General features: G+C 46.3%; 1 protein-coding gene across 5 annotated transcripts in view; it reads left to right on the top strand.

Moving 5' to 3' along the window:
* The first annotated feature begins 656 nt into the window (after window positions 1–656).
* Window positions 657–18775, top strand: part of SLC38A10 (solute carrier family 38 member 10) — a 49490-nt gene continuing 31371 nt past the window's right edge. For 2 of the 5 annotated variants that reach the window (XM_043497560.1, XM_038372249.2), the window contains exons 1-6: window positions 658–957; window positions 5291–5408; window positions 9324–9369; window positions 12278–12371; window positions 13785–13928; window positions 16282–16406. In XM_043497560.1, the coding sequence (XP_043353495.1) occupies window positions 853–957; window positions 5291–5408; window positions 9324–9369; window positions 12278–12371; window positions 13785–13928; window positions 16282–16406 (632 nt within the window). In that variant the 5' untranslated portion in view covers window positions 658–852. Of the gene's footprint in view, window positions 958–5290; window positions 5409–9323; window positions 9370–12271; window positions 12372–13784; window positions 13929–16281; window positions 16407–18775 lie in introns of those variants that run through there. The other 3 variants (XM_038372250.2, XM_038372251.2, XM_038372253.2) reach the window with 3 other exon arrangements.

Raw genomic sequence — 18775 nt, 5'->3', positions numbered from 1 at the left:
AAACGCCAGCGGAGCAGAACCCGGAAGTGGCGGGCGGCTGGGCCGGGCTCGGCGCTGCAGTGGAGAGAGCGGCCCGCGCGGAGGGAGCCGATCTGCCAGCCCGGGGAGCATGGGGCGAACCGCGGGGGGAGGCGGGCCCCGCGAGACTCCGGCCCCCGCCTGAACCCAGGGCCCCCGCCGGGGGGTAGAGCCCTGCCCCCCATCCCGGGATCTGCCCCCCCCCATCGCTTGCTCTGCCCCCCCATCCCGGGATCTGCCCCCCCATCGCTTGCCCTGCCCCCCCATCCCGGGATCTGCCCCCCCATCGCTTGCCCTGCCCCCCCATCCCGGGATCTGCCCCCCCATCGCTTGCTCTGCCCCCCCATCCCGGGATCTGCCCCCCCATCGCTTGCCCTGCCCCCCCATCCCGGGATCTGCCCCCCCATCCCGGGATCTGCCCCCCCCATCGCTTGCTCTGCCCCCCCATCCCGGGATCTGCCCCCCCATCGCTTGCCCTGCCCCCCCATCCCGGGATCTGCCCCCCCATCGCTTGCCCTGCCCCCCCATCCCGGGATCTGCCCCCCCCATCGCTTGCCCTGCCCCCCCATCCCGGGATCTGCCCCCCCATCGCTTGCTCTGCCCCCCCATCCCGGGATCTGCCCCCCCATCGCTTGCCCTGCCCCCCCCGGGATCTGCCCCCCCATCCCGGGATCTGCCCCCCCATCGCTTGCCGTGACTCTCCCCCATCTCAGGCCTCTCCACCCCGGAGCAGTCCCACCCTCTCTCGGGGAGCCCATCCTCACGCCTCCGTTCCCCTCCCACCCCGGGTGGTCCAGGTTCATCGTCCTGCTGGGGCTCCCAGCCCCGCTCGCCATGGCGTCCTCTGCAGCTGCAGGGTCCAACTGGGGCCTGATCATGAACATTGTGAATAGCATCGTGGGGGTGAGCGTGCTTACCATGCCCTTCTGCTTCAAACAGGTGAGTGCAGGCTCGGGGGCGCGCTGGAGGTGGCACCAGAAGCCTACACGTGGCATGTGGGTGGAACGTGCAACGTGGAAACAAACATTTCTCTGCCCGGCAGAGTAGAAACAGATCTAGTGGTTACAGCAGGGAACCTGAACTGCTGCATTCAGGTCTCAGCTCTGCCATGGATTTGATGTGCCACTTTGTCTTTCTGTGCCTCGGTTTCCTTGCTTTTAAGATTGAGATAATACTTAATGGGGGTTGTGAAGACTGAGTCACCGAAGGGTGTAAAAAGCACTGAGGTCTTTGGGTGAAAGGCACCGTATGAGTGTGTTAGTGCGAATACATTTGGGGAAATTGCCTGTCGTTGCACTAGCACTAGGTGCAGCTCTATGTAGCTACAGCAGGAGCACTGCTGCTGTGTGTTTACCACTATGTTACCTAATAGCAGGTATGGATAACTTGTGGTTAGGATTTCACCAGCCAGTCTCTACTAGGGTGCTCACTGTTGGTAACACCAGAGGTGGTGCAATGGCAGGAGGTTTCCCAATATTGCCAGTGTAGATAAGGCCTTGAAGAGCAAAGTATTACTAGCTGGGTGCGAAGGGGTACAGCACTGTTAATAAAGGTTGGCAGGAGGCCATTGTTGCTGGCAGGTTTTGTCAAAGGAGTGGGCTGTCAGCAGTGACTTACTAGAGAAGATGACATCTGATGTACCTTTGGCGACTGTTCTAGTTTGCAGGTAGTGTGAGAAAAGCACAACACTGGTAGTGGGAGGAGACAGAGAAACTTCATACAGTTTACTTTTTCAGCTTTTTCCTTTCTGGGAATAGATTCTGTTGTATCTTGCCTTTGAGATGTAGAAAAATTGATGTACATTATCACTAACTTTAAGAATACCCACAAGCATGCTGGGCACCTTTCAGTACAGGCAGAAAGGCGTGGTCCCTGCCCCAAAAATCTTATGCAGTGTTGTTGCAGCCACGTCAGTCCCAGGCTATTGAGAGAGAGAAGGTAAGGGAGGTAATAGCTTTTACTGGACCATCTGCTGTTGATGAGAGACGCACCCCAAAGATCTTCATCAGATTTTACATGTGGTATGACAAGTAACACAACTGGAGGGAGGGGAGAGGTATGCTGAGAGTTACAGCGGGTCACTGTTTACTCAGTAAAAAGAAAAGGAGTACTTGTGGCACCTTAGAGACTAACAAATTTATTAGAGCATAAGCTTTCGTGAGCTACAGCTCACTTCATCGGATGCATTTGGTGGAAAAAGCAGAGGAGAGATTTATACACACACACACACACACACAGAACATGAAACAATGGGTTTATCATACACACTGTAAGGAGAAAGAAAAGGAGTACTTGTGGCACCTTAGAGACTAACAAATTTATTAGAGCATAAGCTTTCGTGAGCTACAGCTCACTTCATCGGATGCATCCGATGAAGTGAGCTGTAGCTCACGAAAGCTTATGCTCTAATAAATTTGTTAGTCTCTAAGGTGCCACAAGTACTCCTTTTCTTTTTGCGAATACAGACTAACACGGCTGCTACTCTGAAAACTGTAAGGAGAGTGATCACTTAAGATAAGCCATCACCAGCAGAGGGGGGGGGGAAGGAGGAAAACCTTTCATGGTGACAAGCAAGGTAGGCTAATTCCAGCAGTTAACAAGAATATCAGAGGAACAGTGGGGGGTGGGGTGGGAGGGAGAAATACCATGGGGAAATAGTTTTACTTTGTGTAATGACTCATCCATTCCCAGTCTCTATTCAAGCCTAAGTTAATTGTATCCAGTTTGCAAATTAATTCCAATTCAGCAGTCTCTCGTTGGAGTCTGTTTTTGAAGCTTTTTTGTTGAAGTATAGCCACTCTTAGGTCTGTGATCGAGTGACCAGAGAGATTGAAGTGTTCTCCAACTGGTTTTTGAATGTTATAATTCTTGACGTCTGATTTGTGTCCATTCATTCTTTTACGTAGAGACTGTCCAGTTTGGCCAATGTACATGGCAGAGGGGCATTGCTGGCACATGATGGCATATATCACATTGGTAGATGCGCAGGTGAACGAGCCTCTGATAGTGTGGCTGATGTGATTAGGCCCTATGATGGTATCCCCTGAATAGATATGTGGACAGAGTTGGCAACGGGCTTTGTTGCAAGGATAGGTTCCTGGGTTAGTGGTTCTGTTGTGTGGTGTGTGGTTGCTGGTGAGTATTTGCTTCAGATTGGGGGGCTGTCTGTAAGCAAGGACTGGTCTGTCTCCCAAGATCTGTGAGAGAGATGGGTCGTCCTTCAGGATAGGTTGTAGATCCTTGATGATGCGTTGGAGAGGTTTTAGTTGGGGGCTGAAGGTGATGGCTAGTGGCGTTCTGTTGTTTTCTTTGTTGGGCCTGTCCTGTAGTAGGTGACTTCTGGGTACTCTTCTGGCTCTGTCAATCTGTTTCTTCACTTCAGCAGGTGGGTATTGTAGTTGTAGGAATGCATGATAGAGATCTTGTAGGTGTTTGTCTCTGTCTGAGGGGTTGGAGCAAATGCGGTTATATCGTAGAGCTTGGCTGTAGACAATGGATCGAGTGGTATGATCTGGATGAAAGCTAGAGGCATGTAGGTAGGAATAGCGGTCAGTAGGTTTCCGATATAGGGTGGTGTTTATGTGACCATCGCTTATTAGCACCGTAGTGTCCAGGAAGTGGATCTCTTGTGTGGACTGGTCCAGGCTGAGGTTGATGGTGGGATGGAAATTGTTGAAATCATGGTGGAATTCCTCAAGAGCTTCTTTTCCATGGGTCCAGATGATGAAGATGTCATCAATGAAGCGCAAATAGAGTAGGGGCATTAGGGGACGAGAGCTGAGGAAGCGTTGTTCTAAGTCAGCCATAAAAATGTTGGCATACTGTGGGGCCATGCGGGTACCCATTGCAGTGCCGCTGATTTGAAGGTATACATTGTCACCAAATGTGAAATAGTATAACAATAGTATAACAGATTGACAGAGCCAGAAGAGTATGTCACCATGAAAGGTTTTCCTCCTTCCCCCCCCCCCCCACTGCTGGTGATGGCTTATCTTAAGTGATCACTCTCCTTACAGTGTGTATGATAAACCCATTGTTTCATGTTCTCTGTGTGTGTGTGTGTGTGTGTGTGTGTGTGTATATAAATCTCTCCTCTGCTTTTTCCACCAAATGCATCCGATGAAGTGAGCTGTAGCTCACGAAAGCTTATGCTCTAATAAATTTGTTAGTCTCTAAGGTGCCACAAGTACTCCTTTTCTTTTTGCGAATACAGACTAACACGGCTGCTACTCTGAAACCTGTTTACTCAGTGTAGGTGTGTGCATGCATGTTCAACCTTCTCTTTACTAGTTTAAACCACGAGTGACAGGAAGTTGTGACCATTATACAGCTCACTTGCAGAGTGAGGGGATGCTCCAGCAACTGACTGGGGTTGATGTTGTCATTTGCCCGACGCACATTCGCCTTTGGAACAAGGTCTTCACACAGTAGCTTCTCCCCAAGTGAAAATAAAAAAATCGGGACGTCTACAGCCTTACCAGTGCTGTGCAGCTTGTCAAGCTGGCTGGGTTTAAGGCATTGCACACCAAGCCATAGGCTCTATATGCAAAGAGATGAGCCCTTGCTATTCCTGTTCACAGGCTGCTAGGAGCTCCAGTGATGCACCTACTTTGAAAAAAATAGAATAGTTGTAGCCGCAGTGAGATTTGACACCACTCATGCCTGTTTAAAGTCACTTATTGTTTTCCTAAATGTTCAATGATTAACACTGTCGTCTGCAAACAGGCGAGCCAAACGATGCTGGGAGGGTAGATAGCTAGCTCATAATTTGTGCTGTAAATGTATTGAAAAGCCCCTGGTGCTTGTGGATAGGTGCTATGACAGATTTTTAACTCCTGGATCTACAGAATAACTACCTGCTTTACATGATTCTGTTATGAACTGTAGAGAACACTGCTGGAATGTGCCCTGAAACTGACTGGATGGCAGAACGCAAACAGTGTTACGGCTTGAAAGTTCTGTTTCATAAATTGCTCAGGTTTCACTTTTCCAGGCAAAAGTGTTGCAGCTGAGCCATTTAGGAAACAGGTGGCTGCTCTGTGATTCTGCCTCAAACTGGGGAAGTGAGTGAAATTGAACTAATATGTCACATTTCTGCTGGCTGTAGCTGAAGGCAGGGGATCTCCCTTAATAGGCTAAAATGGGGCTGGAAATGTGCAAGGGAGCCTGTAGGTGATGTGGGAGAGCACTAAGAATGTGTGAAGTAACGGTTGCACCAGGAAAAATGGCTTGCTTTCCATCTTGTGCTTTTATTTTTTTTCTTCCCGTGCAGTGTGGCATTGTCCTGGGAGCCGTGCTGCTGATTTTCTGTTCCTGGATGACTCATCAGTCCTGTATGTTCCTGGTGAAATCGGCCAATCTTAGCAAGCGCAGGACTTATGCAGGACTTGGTGAGAATTTTCAGCCTGGGGGCGTCACTTTTTTTTTTTAACCGCAGTTTTACTCTGATCTTTACATTTACAACTTTTATACTAATAGTGCTGAATTATTAACATTGTTTTTGGCATAGTTTTTACTGTGTTTTGCCTTCCTTGTTTATCCCTTCCTCCTGCTTCTTGTCACCAGAGTAATCTGAGGGTTTAATTCTGCCTTTGATTGTGAAGTTAATAGGCACAGAGTTGTTTTGACTCGGCAGTGCAGGAGGAGGCGCTGCGGTGCTGAACGATCAAAACAGAAGGTCTCAGGAGCTGGCATAGTGGGTGTCTGCTGTAAATTATAGGTCTCTGTATGAAACCCACTAGCTTCCCCACCCAGTGTGCTGCCGAGGACATTGGGTTCTGCCAGTTGAGTGCCTGGCATAGAGCATAGGCTTCCTGGATCTCAACTGTCTGAGTGCTTATGGCAGAGCAAGGGGGAGATGAGAGGAAACCGTGCACAAAGTTCCAAGTGGCCAAGAAAATAAAAACATGAACAAGTTTCATGTGTGGGTTTTTGGCAGAGTTCACCATCCCTCTTCCTTATAGTTTGTCTACTTGGCATTGGCACCAGTCTTGGCATCTATTTATGACCTCTTCTCTGATTCCCAAGGATATCGGGGGGAGGAGATGTTTGCCTCTGGCCTCAGGAGTTTGAATCCTCTTGATTAACACATACAATTAAGAGTTGCTGATTGAAAGCATTCTCTTCCTGGGAAACCATGGAGATCCAGGCGGAATAGCCCCTCATGGGGCCTATTTGAGCTGCTGCACCAGGGGTTAGAAATCCTTCCCTGTGCTTTTTCAGTCTTCACCTTTGCAGTGGTGGGATTTCTTCCTGCAAGTGACGGAGATGGAAGATTCTCATAGCTGCAAGTCCCTTCCTCTGCCTTCCTGTGACCTTAAGCCCATCCTTTGTGTCCCCAATTGCCTAGTTGCCTTCAGTGTAACTTCTCTTGGGAGTCAGTGGAGAGAATTGGCTGCTCTCGCTGTCTACAATAGATTTGAAAGCAATATGCAGTCTGCTCAGTGTCCGTGCTGTTGACAGATGGGTCCCCTCAGTTCATTAAATGACTGAAACCCATCATTTAGCTGCAAAGTGCAGCTTCTGCCAAAATGTATCGACCAAAAGCAGAAAAGATGAGAAAACTCTTGTGGTCTCAAAGGTGGTTCCTCTGGTACTGAAAAGATAGCTCAGTTATAGCTGAGGCTTCAGGTGGAAGGCCTTTCACACGGCCCAGCGTCCCCAGTACCAGCTGTTCCTAGCGCCTCTTCCACCCCCTTCCTCATTACAGTAAGCCTTTGTGTGCTGCTTCTCTCTTGTTGAAATACATAGAGTCCCCCTTCACCTTGGAGGGTCTCCCAGGAAGACGAGATCCTCTGCACTTTCCAAAGCCAAGGAACTCAAAGACACAGAGGGCCAGTTATGCTTCCAAACTTCCTGGCACCTCCTGTCACACAAATGCTGGCACTGAGAGAAGCGCCTTCCCTTCCTCCCCATCTTTGCCCTGGGAGAGGTGCCACCACAAGCAGCCAGAGGAGGGACAGTGCTGAGAGGAAAGACGTCCTCAGCGCGAATGAAAGCAGCACTCCTACAATGCATCCTAATGCATCAAGGTTGAGCGGCTATACACAGACAGTCTTTGTCACCGTTTGCTTGTACGTTGTACATCTGCGAGAGATCCTGGCAGCCCCTGCGGCTGATTCTGTGGGAGGCTTTGGCAGCTCTGAAAGATGCAGGAAAGTTTTGCAAATTAACTTCAGCCAGCTAGTCCCTTCCGGAAGAACATTCAGATCACTAGATGCAGTAACAAAAGAGCCAGGGTTGTGGCAGTCTAGGATAAACACCTTAATTTATGCAGCAGTTCCCAACGGAGAGAAGATATGTATTCTGGCTTTTACAGATATGTCCCCCTTCTCTCTCATTTAGCAGCTGTCAGTGCACAGCAGCGTTGTACAACACATGAGGATCTTAAGATGTGAATATTGTATCCGAGGGAGTCTGCAGTGGGAATTCAGGAAGTGGGATGGAATTACCACAGCTAGAGTTTGACCAGGACAAGAGATAAAGCAGCTCCTGCTGCTGTCAAAAGTACTGTGGGATCTTTAAAGACTACTGGCAGTCCGGACCCACACCTTGTCCGCTAGCAGCAGGACGCAGCACATGGCATTGAGACGAGTGCCATGTGCTGAATCACCAAGGCCACTGTGCAGCAACCTTGGGGTTTATTGTGGAAGAGCCTCTCCAAATACTGACCAAATCCAGCTGTGCTCAGCTGGTGAGATTTCTGGAGTGGTTTGGCTGAGTAATTTTGCACAGTCCATCTCCTCTTTCCTCTTTGAGAAGATAAAAGATCCAATTTTCCCAGCAGCCCCAGGTGGGGACATCTGGCATAACATGTCTGAAGACTCATTCTCATTAAAACATTATTTCAGAGGAGCCAAGGACACTGATCATTTTATAAAATCCCACGCCTAGACTGTCACCAGTGCCCGTCGTCATTGCCCGGAGGTGCCTGCACTTCTCCGTGATGTAAAAAAGAGGGTTATTGGAGTGATGCAACAGCAGCTATCCTTTGTGGAGATCAGGTCATTTCACAAATCATCTCCAGGAAGGTGATTTTTCTTTTCCTGGTTGCTCGTCTTCCTGCATACCCAGTCCTCAGGTACACACAAATTAACTGTCCCACTCAACACTGCTTCCCCTTTTTGCCAGGACGCTTCATGCAGGGAGAAGACAAAGTCCAGAGGTACTGCTTGCTCGTCCCTTTTTAATATTGTAACCTCTCTGCACGGACAGGTGGTGCCCAGGAGCCCCAGAAATCTAACAAAGACTAGATTTCATCCTACTCTTTACCATGCCATTGGCTGCCTTCTGAGTTACTCAGCAGGATGAGAGCTTCAACTTGTTATTCTAGTGGTGTCTTCCCACACACTTTCCTTCCCATTATAGAGGTGGCAAGTTGATTTCCTTCATTTTCAGACTAGGGAGGTTCCAAGGAAATATGGGATGTGCGATAACATTGAAGGTCATAGAAAGCACTCCAGAGATGAACAAACTATTTCTTGGCTACCTTCAGGCATGTAGACTGTACAGCCACCGCTAGAGAAGCTCAGTGGGGAAAAACAGGCAGTTCTTTGCTTGATTCTCCTGGAGTTAGTTACCCAGGACTAATGCAAAAACAATGATCTGTGTTCGAACTGGAGGTCTTAATTGCCCCTATCCCCCAGTAAGATGTTGTCTCCGAAAGTATAAGCAGAGCTTTCCTGGCTCTTTCTTTTCAGAAAACACAGTCAGTGAAAGGATACTGATCATTTTCCGCTACAAGCTACAGCCAAAGTATGGGAAAAAAGTCTCTTGGCAAAATCCCTGTGGTGTGGGTTGTGAATGCTGGGTATTCTGGGAATGGAATTGAACATTCTGGGCACCATTTCAGATCTCCCATCCAGCAACATCAGGCGGTTCAGTTATAATGGGAAGGAAAAAAGTAAAAATGGGAACTTGCCTGAAATTTTGCACTGCAGTAACTTTTTGTCACACAACATCTTACACATGCATATTTTCTCTTCCACGCTGACTTTCTTCTTCTAATGGTTGCCATGTGTAACTGCTACTTAGTGCTGGTTTTTTTCTCAACAGAGTAAAAAAAGAACCTGCTTTGTAGCTTTCCCTCATCTTTGTTCTTGTCTTATGTGGGTTTTGATATTCGGATGGCATGTCCAAAAAAAGAAGATGGGAGGGTGGGTAGCAGAAACCAGCCCCCAAATGCACAACTAGCAGATTCCTGTGAAATTGCCCTTCATGGCGATTATTGTTAATTTCTAACTGATGTATGTGTCACAGACTGCACCCTCCCTTGGCTCACGGTGGTGTTTTTTCTCCTTTGCTAGCATTTCATGCCTATGGAAAAGCGGGGAAAATGCTGGTGGAGACCAGGTAAAGAGCTATTTATTTCAAATCTAAATAATTTTAATTATTTAATTTCTGTTAATAAAAGGCTTTATTCCATCCCCCTACAGGGCAACTGCCTCACCATGTCTTTATTTCTTATCCCCCTGCCTTCCTTCTTCTGAAAGCCACCCTTGACACCTAGAATTTGGGCAGATCGTGAGCTAAACTACTGTCACGTCCATTGTCTGCTTTGTAAGACATTCATTCAGACAGTTGGGTCGGTGCATTCCTTTGCTTCTGAAGGGAGAGGCAATGTTGTCTAGTAGTTAGTGAGGGACTGGGATTCAGGAGACCTGGGTTTCGTTCCCTGTTCTGCTACACTTTATTATGAACCCTTGGTCAAATCACTCAGGGTGTGATTTACAGAGGTGATGAGCATAACACTGAAATCACAGAAGTTGGGTGCATTTAGTACCTCTTACAATCTGCCCATTAGCCTGCCTTGTGCCTCAGTTTCCCCCTTGGTAGACTAGGAGTAACACTGATCTGCCTTAATTCTCCTTGATGCATTAGAAAGCATTGTAGGAGTCAGAGTAGCAGCCGTGTTAGTCTGTATCCGCAAAAAGAAAAGGAGTACTTTTGTGGCACCTTAGAGACTAACAAATTTAAATAAATTCAAATTTGTTAGTCTCTAAGGTGCCACAAGTACTCCTTTTCTTTTTTTCATTGTAGGAGTGCTGCCTTAGTAAAGCTCTTTGAGATGCAAATTAATAGAAACAGTATCTGTTGGGGACAGAGGGCTGGAATCCTGATTTCATTTAATGACAGCATAGGCCAAGGTCTCTGACTCTTGTAACTATAACATTTCTGTTCTTAAAAATGCTATTTGCAAAGCTTCAAAGGACACATAGTAGAGATGGAACAGTCTGGTTGGCCTTACGTCACTGTTTCCAGGCGAGGGGTGGCAATGCAGCCCATTCTGTAGAGCAGAGGGTCTTGCACGGTGACCTGTGGAGGTCTGGCTGATGCCATGGTTCTGGCCCTCCTCCTTATTCCTTGTAAGACAGCTAAAAACACACACAGTACTTTTCTAATGTTACTTTCCATGCAAGAAGTTGCCGTAGTTACCACAGGGGTATTATATGATCAGAAATGGGAGATGAAGTGGTCCATGCAACCGTGAATGGGAGCGGGAAGTGGTTACTGAGACAGTGTCCTCATTAAAATCTGGTCAGCCCTGTGCAAATGTCTGCAAACCCCTGTACTGCAGTATAGATTTCAAGTACAGTCCATTACTGCTGATTGTGGAGTGGGCTAGTCTTGGGCTCCGAATACCTCCCTGTACCCTTAATACTGTGATCAATGTTTAAGAAATGCATAGTTGTCCTCTTCAAGGGACATGCCCAAACTGAGCTCCCATCCTTGGCTCCCAACAACAGTTAAACTAACTCACATGCTGTCAGCAGAACTCTGCGGGTCCTTGGCGACTCTACAAAGACTTCGGACACAGGAGGAAGTAAACTGGATTGAGCTTTGTTGGCTTCCACTGCACTAGAAATCCCATTGTTTGTCAAGTGGAAAAGGACAAAAGTGATGGGGAAAGAATTTATTTTCAGGCTTGTAAAAGGAGGGAGAGGAATAAGAAAAATACACGCCCTGATCCTGGGATGGCATTCATGTGGGTGGACCTGTGCCTCTGTATGTAGTCCCATTGGGGTTCCACTGAGGGATGGGCTCTGCGTGCCTGGATACGGTAATCTCCTTGGGGCAGGGACTAGCTTTTTGTTTTGTGTTTGTACAGTGCCTAGCACAACAGAGTCCTGACCCACGACTAGGGCCCCTCAGCACAAGGGACTGCACTAACACTACTACCGATTATATGGTGGCAGGATCAGGGCTGTAGCATGTGTCTCTAGAAAGAGGTGAATCTGCGTTGTTGTTCTTTATTATTAGTGAGTGCCAGCCATTTTCTCAGCACTGAGCAGGGCACAGAGATGTGCAACAGGCTTGCGAAACGTAGGGTTTGTCTACATGGAGACCTTTGGGAAAGCCAAGCTGAATTAACTAAAGGTGTCAAGTTAAAGAGCATTAGTTAAAACATGTGAAACCCCTATGTGGATTTACTTCTCATTCAGAAGTAAAGTGACTTTAGACTATGCCTATACTATGAGGACTGTAGCATGTAGCTTTGGCTTTGTAGTTATGCTGGCATAACCCTGTAGTGTAGACGCAGCCGCAGTGACAGAAGGGGTTTTTCCATTGCTGTAGGAACACCACCTAAGGTCCCTGAGCGATAGTAGTTAGAAACATTCTTCCGTGGACCTTGCTGCATCTACACCAGGAGTTAGTTAGTTACTGTGCTCAGGGGTGTACCATAGCTATATCAATCTAAATTTTAAGTGTAAACCAGACCTTAGTTTGGTTTAGCTTAATTCACTTAACTACTCCACTTTAAATTTACATCTTTAACTAATTCGGCTTAGCTTTCCTGCGTGTCCAACTGTAGACAAGCCCTTGTACTGAAACTGCTTATAGTAGAATCCTAAACTGTTCCAACTGACTTTCACTCCACTTGGTAGGCCTGAATTTGCTATCGGTTGTAACAGCAATGGGAGCGGTGGTGCAGGTGAAGAGTCAGTAGCCACTGGCATTTTAAGCACTGTGCCCCCCAGATCCCTCTGAGCTGGGGACAGACAATACAGTAGTTAAAACAGCAGTGTCTGGTCTACACTAATGCTGCCACCAGTGCAGCTTCACTTTTGGTAGTGATACATTTTCCAAAGAGGAGTCCAGTGTAGATGTAGCCATGGTGAGGGTTGCAAAATGCTAATACTCTAGGAATACAACCGTTATTACTTGCAGATATGTGGTAAATGCTCCATTCCAAGGGAGTTCTCTGCTCCAGAGTGGAATTTAGATTTCAAGCTTTTCATTTGTGTGTGTTTCTTTCCAGCATGATTGGGCTGATGTTGGGAACCTGCATTGCTTTCTACGTTGTGATTGGTGACTTGGGATCAAACTTCTTCGCCCGGTTGCTTGGACTACAGGTAAATTTACGATCACTTATACTTGTCCAACAGTTTAAAGAGACAATGCTGTGATTGTTGGATAAGTACATCATGCAATGCGTGTTATGATGCCACAGAGAGCAACTCATCTTAATATCATCATCAAGGTACATCCAGGAAACTTACTATTCTCCCATTTTAAAGCTTAACGGCAAGTGTCATGCACTAGAACATGAGAGCACCTTGCCATGTCAACACCTAGGAGTTCTGATGCATGTCAGACAGTTTTCAGAGTAGCAGCCGTGTTAGTCTGTATTCACAAAAAGAAAAGGAGTACTTGTGGCACCTTAGAGACTAGTGGGATGGATACAACTCCTGACATAGGAAACACCACGTGCAACAAAATAATTCTTTTAAAATATGTCTCTGTCATGAAATACATGACCTGCAGCAAATCCCAAGTAAATTTTCTGCAGGAGTTGGTATGTTCTTCCTTTGCTCAGCCAGAAACTAAAAGGCAGTGGGACATAATTCTTCTGCCCAAATCCTCATCCCCATTTACCATTCTAGTTCAGAATGCTCCTCCTGCTCCCAAACTATAGTTCTTTGGGGTGTGAAGAGGAAGGGTTGGGATACCTCAGCCACCCACTGATCTCTTCAAATTAAAATACACCCAGTGACTCCTCCCCCGCCCCCTTGGTGAGACTGTTTCTGAGAGTGCCTCTCCCTGTCTCTGATGGGAGAGACACTCTGTTCCCAGGCACACAGTTCTCCAAAGGAATAATCTGCAGCTTTTGGAGCTGGGATGGGGCAGGCTGGGGAAGTGAAATGGACATGTCGAAGGATCTTGGCATGGCTGTTATCTGCTCCAGCCTGATGTTGTTAAGCTCTGATTAAGGAACTGTGAAGTTAAAAAGATGCATTGTGGCTGCAGCCAAATTAGTTATTAAATATTACCAGGCATTTCAGAGTGTTCTGCTATAATAAATACCAATATGAGTTTCTGATTGATTTTTCTGGATCAGAATTTTCAAGACTTCCATTTCTATGCTTCCCTCCCCAACCCACCCCCTTTTTTTTTTTGACGCAAGGTTAATTTTCATTTAGTTGCTGGAAGTGCATACAAAATATTCAAATAGTCTGTGTTTGGATTATTGTTTAAACCCCCAACAAATCTGCTTTAGAGTGGGTCTGTCATGTGCTATATTGAGCAACAGTGGCACCCAGTGACTGTCTAGGTTAATCACAGACCTTGCTGAGGAAATAGCATGCTTTCTATCGCCAAACCTTTTCTTAAGGTCAGGAGCATGTAACCTCAGATTCCTAGTCTCTTCTGTTTGCTTCGTGTCTCCTTCTTGGGGATAATAAGCTATTTTTGTTGATACAGGCCCAAAAAACTGGGAGATCTCTGCGTGCTCTGTACTTCTGTTCCTTATGCTGGTCCTTTTTTAGGTAACCGGCAGCTTCCGGATTATCCTGCTGTTTGCTGTCTCCCTATGCATCGTCCTTCCGTTGAGTCTCCAGAGGAACATGATGGCTTCCATACAGTCATTCAGTGCTATGGCGCTGATTTTTTACACTGTGTTTATGTTTGTGGTGAGTATCAATGGCTGGAAGACTGTTTCATGGGGAGAGAGATGGTGGTTAATTCATCTGAAAGAGATCCTGATCCTGCCAGCTCTTCCATGTGGGAGGGACCCTGCACGGCAGCCCAGTGGGGGTCTTCGTGGTCACAGGAGTTGCCCACCAGGAAGAGCATCCAGGTTCGGGATCCAAGTTTGAAATACAGTACTCTTTTCTGTTAAATATTGCTGACTCCACATGGGATAATTGTTGCTCTGATGACCACATGCCTATCCACATGGAAATAAGAATATACAGCCATATTATATAGGAATTGGCTAGCATATCTGTCAATCACTGTGAAGTCAATACATTGTGGCAGCTTAACCAGATTGTGGCCTGCACTTCACTGTGTACTTACGAGTACTGTGCAGCTTATAGCATTCTGAATTTCTGATTACATTTAGGTACAGGAGATGGGGGAAGACATACACGGCTGCAAAATGAATTCTGTAATGTAATAGCTTTTTTCTTTAAAACTCATAAAACCTTGATCTTTAGGGAGAAAAATTATTATTTTTAAGGACACAAGTTTTTACACTGCTTGCAGTTTTTGTATCTTTGGTAAATGTCATTGAGCCAATAAGCATTTTTCTTCCTAAATGGTAACACTTTAAATTGCTTATGCAGTGAAGATCTCATGAACACAGAGGTGGTGCAGGAAAAATATTTGTTTTTAGGCCTCATGAAAAAGCTTCATCTGGAGGAAACTGGTACCAGCCAATTTGGTTAAGTAGGAGGCACTGATGAGTTTCCGTAGCTTACTAAGTTGTACTCAGCCTGAAGGAGGATGTTGATATATGGAAGAAGGTTCAGAGAAGAGCTACGAGAATGATTAGAGCATTGGAAAAATATGCTTTATAATGATAAACTCAAGAAGCTCCATCTATTTAGCTTAACAAAGAGAAGGTTAAGGGGTGACTTGATCCCAGGCCATAAGCACCTAGATGGGGAACAAAAAACTGACTCTTTTTCAGTCTAGCAGGCAAAGGTGTAGCAAGGTCCAGTGGCCGGAAATTGAGCTAGACAAATTCAGACCGGAAATAAGGCAAAGTGTTTTTAACATTGAGGGTAACTAATGACTGGAACAGCTTACCAAGGTCTGTGGTGGATTCTCCATCACTTGTAATTTTTAGGTCAAGATGGGATGTTTTCCTGAAAGATCTGCTCCAGGAACTGTTTGTGGGAGGTTCTGTGGTGTGTCTTATACAGGAGGTCAGACAAGATGATCACAGTGTTCCTTCAAGCCTTATAATCTGGGAAACTCATCAAATGACACCATTAACTGGCAGTGGAGACTTTCATTCTCTTAATGGACAGTGGTACTGCTAGCTCCAAGTGTTGAAAATCATGTCAGGTCCCCAGAATAGCCTCAGACTTTAAGAAATAGATCCTGAGTTCTTTTTATCTGGCCACCTGGTTTCTGAGCTCTTAGGATGCACTTCGGTTGCCTCAAACTATTCTCTGTAAGCATGATGGCTCAAAACGAAAGCTGTGATCATTACAGTCGTGATGTCAGGAGCTGGGACATTAAGAAAAACACCAAATGTCATTAAAGTTGGCAACACTGACAGAATCTCTAGGAGTGTCAAACCTGTTCAGACTAGATTATAAATGGGCATTCGGCTATATTTACCTTCTGTTTCCTGTGCAACTTAATGCCCATCAGTTCCCATGTCCATGAGAGAATAGTTCTCCTAACCCATCTCTGGTGCCTCTGCTTACATCCTTGACATTGACCCTGGTCTTCAGAGCGCTTGCATTGTCAAGGGGGCTTGGTTGGGCAGTTTGCAGGTGTCTTATCTTATCCGAGTGCACTGTTGCCTCTCATCCATAAGTAAAATTCTCCTGTGTCTGCTACTTCCAGTTTCTGTGGCCCCAAGCAAATGACTGCTGAGGAGCAATCTGATTATCTGAGCGCCTTCCTCACGAACTGTTCTAACTTGCGGGGGTGGGGTGGGGGGGGGCGGTGGCGGTCATGGTGCCCGCTAGCAGGATGGCATCAACCAGGGAATGGGATATGCCTTTTAAAATACCTTTATCTGCTTGGCAGCCAGGGATGACCCATACAGATCAGAGTAGCTGGGAGGTTGACTAACCTGTGTTGAGGGTGAGGGGCTGAGACTGGGAATTCTGAGGAATAGATATCCAGCTGTGAGCTGCAGGGGAAGTTACTCAAAGCCTTTTCATCCTTCTGATAGAGCTGCCTTATTCCTGCCCTCCATTGCTGCTTTGGCAATGTTCCTGGTAGCGTGCTCATTCCCCTCAGGTCTGGGTCGGCATCTCTGCTGTTTGGCTCTTAACCTCTTTTTTCCTTTGGCGACAGATTGTGCTCTCGTCTTTCAAACATGGCCTCTTTGGTGGGCAGTGGCTGAAGCGGGTCAGTTACACGCGCTGGGAGGGCATTTTTCGCTGCATTCCTATCTTCGGCATGTCTTTTGCCTGTCAGTCGTAAGTATCTGCCATTCTAGCAGTTGTGGTGTGGAGTGAGTTTTGTGAGGGCAAAGGGTCCCAAGGATCTGAATGGGATAGCTGCCGTCTGGTTCCCTCTTGTAGTTTAATCACAATGTTTTACAGCCCACTGAAGTGCAGCATCTCCTTCAGTTGTAGCTCTCTTGTTACCTCGATGTGGGAGAGAGTTATGTTACACTCAGGAGTTACCGTGCTTGAGCAGTTACTTGTTCATAAAATGCATTGGGTCAGATTAATCCCTGGTGTGCCTTACACTGCCTTCCTTGGAGTTACACCAACTATGAATTTGACCCATTGCTTGAAAATCATGGTTTATTATTAGGAAGAGAGACCTGGTTGTTTCCATCCTAAGCCCCATCAGAGCTCCCCTGCCCCCTGAAAAATCTACATGGGCAGCCTTATTGACCCTCACCAAATGTAGCTGAAAATATTTAAAAGAAAATTGCATAATTGTTGACTTCAGATTGTTGCTTCCAGTTGCCCATTTCTTTTAATGAGGGTTGGGTTTTTGGGCACACAGAGGCATGGTACTGAAGACGGATTATTTCCATAATTCCAGCAGCTCTCCACCAAAATGACAAGAGCGAGTGATTCATGCCTGGTTGAAGCATCAGCCAACTCAAAATAGATGTGTAAATCCAAATGTGGACACAAAAAGACCTTCAGCGTTAGGAAGACTGGCAGAGCTGGCCCTTCCCCCCTGTAGTTCCAGCGAACGTGCAGCATGCCAATAATAAATTAATGTGACAAATAAAATTTGTTCATACTGCTGTGTTTACACCCACATGTGAGATCCAAATCATCATTTCCCACTTATCGTCTCTCTTGGCAGCTTTGTTTCTAGCAGAACACGCTCCAGTCTTGCTGTTTAATGTCTCCATTATAATTGGCGACAGAAGTTGTGTTCTTTTACAGCTTTACCTACTTACCACTGTAGGGTTTTTTTTAAATAGAAAATTGTCCTTTTCTTGTGGTAGCCTCTCAGTAACCAGTGCACATTTGTAGGGAGTTGGAAACCCAGCAAAATTACATGGTCTGGACTAGTGTGTGCATATAATCTATCTAAATATAGATTCTGTTATACCACTTAAATGGCAAGCCAAACCTACAGTGAAAACCTATATTTTTTCCCCCCAAGCATCAGAAAAACATGCTCTCTCCAGCCCACGTGATGTCATGTTATTCTCTGACTAGGGGTGTTTAATTTTGCTGACCTTCCAATCACCTTTAGAAAAATACATAATTCTAATGTAAAAAACAGATTCCTTCCCTCCAGACACATAATCGCAACATAACAAGCAGAATGCACCATTATTCTCAATGATTGTACTTGTAGATTCAGTTCCCCTGTCCTTTGAAACGTGTATTAGCATTGCTGAGCTCAGAGAGGTGTCCTACTTTCCACCATTATGCAGTGTGGCCAAGCAGATTCACCAGGGGGACTGGGAACCAGGAATCCCTGAGTTCTGATATTGGCTCTGCTACAGTCTTCTTATGTGACCTTGGGCAAGTCTCGTAACCTGTGTGCCTCAGTTTCCCCATCTGTAAAATGGGCTTATTGTATCTCACAGGAGGGTTGAGGATTAATATGACCTGCACCCGTGCAAACCCATTATCCTAGGTTCTGATGCCAGTGACGTTGGTGTAACACCACTGACCTCACCAGTACACCAAAATCAGAATGTGATCCATTGGCTGCTATGGGTTTGGAGTGACGCTCAGGGTCCAATGCAGTGAGGTGCTGTGAGGTCAGTGGCAGCTTTTCAGGATAAGGCCCTGAGTCTAGGCAAAAACTGATCCTACATTCATTCTCTCCCTCTTGTGTGGTATCTCTTTGCTAACGCGTTTCCCTGGCTAACTTAGAAATACTGCTGCATGTGTAACATCTGCATTCTACACCCAGAAATAGTACCCGAGATGGGCTTTACAGTGGGGACAAAAATACTCTTTAACTGGAGAACTGAACTAAAACGAAGCCAGGGTTCTCTTGCTCCGGCTCTCTTGCTTGTGCCCTCTCTCTTTGTTCTCATCTCAGGAATACAAGAACTGTAAAGGGCATGTGGTCTGAATATCTTTCTCAACTCCAAGCCGAGACATTACATTTACTTGATCAAAAGTGATGTGAAGGTGCCTAAACTAATGGCATATGAAGCATTTGTCAGGAGAAGGCTTCTGATCTTTCATTGGCCTTCCGCACAACCATTCCAGTTTAAAAATAAAACCCATACACGCCAGGACATGCTTCTTGCTGTGTGCATGTCAGAATCTTGCTCCACCCAGATGGGATTTTGACTGGCAGGGAGGCACGGTGGCATGTGGTCTGGATTTGAGGGACTTTGCAGCTGTGA

The sequence above is a fragment of the Dermochelys coriacea genome, chromosome 14 (assembly GCF_009764565.3).
Source record: "Dermochelys coriacea isolate rDerCor1 chromosome 14, rDerCor1.pri.v4, whole genome shotgun sequence".
Taxonomy (NCBI): Eukaryota; Metazoa; Chordata; order Testudines; family Dermochelyidae; genus Dermochelys; species Dermochelys coriacea.
Note: the sequence above shows the minus strand (reverse complement) of the source record. Positions and strands in the feature narration are given on the sequence as shown.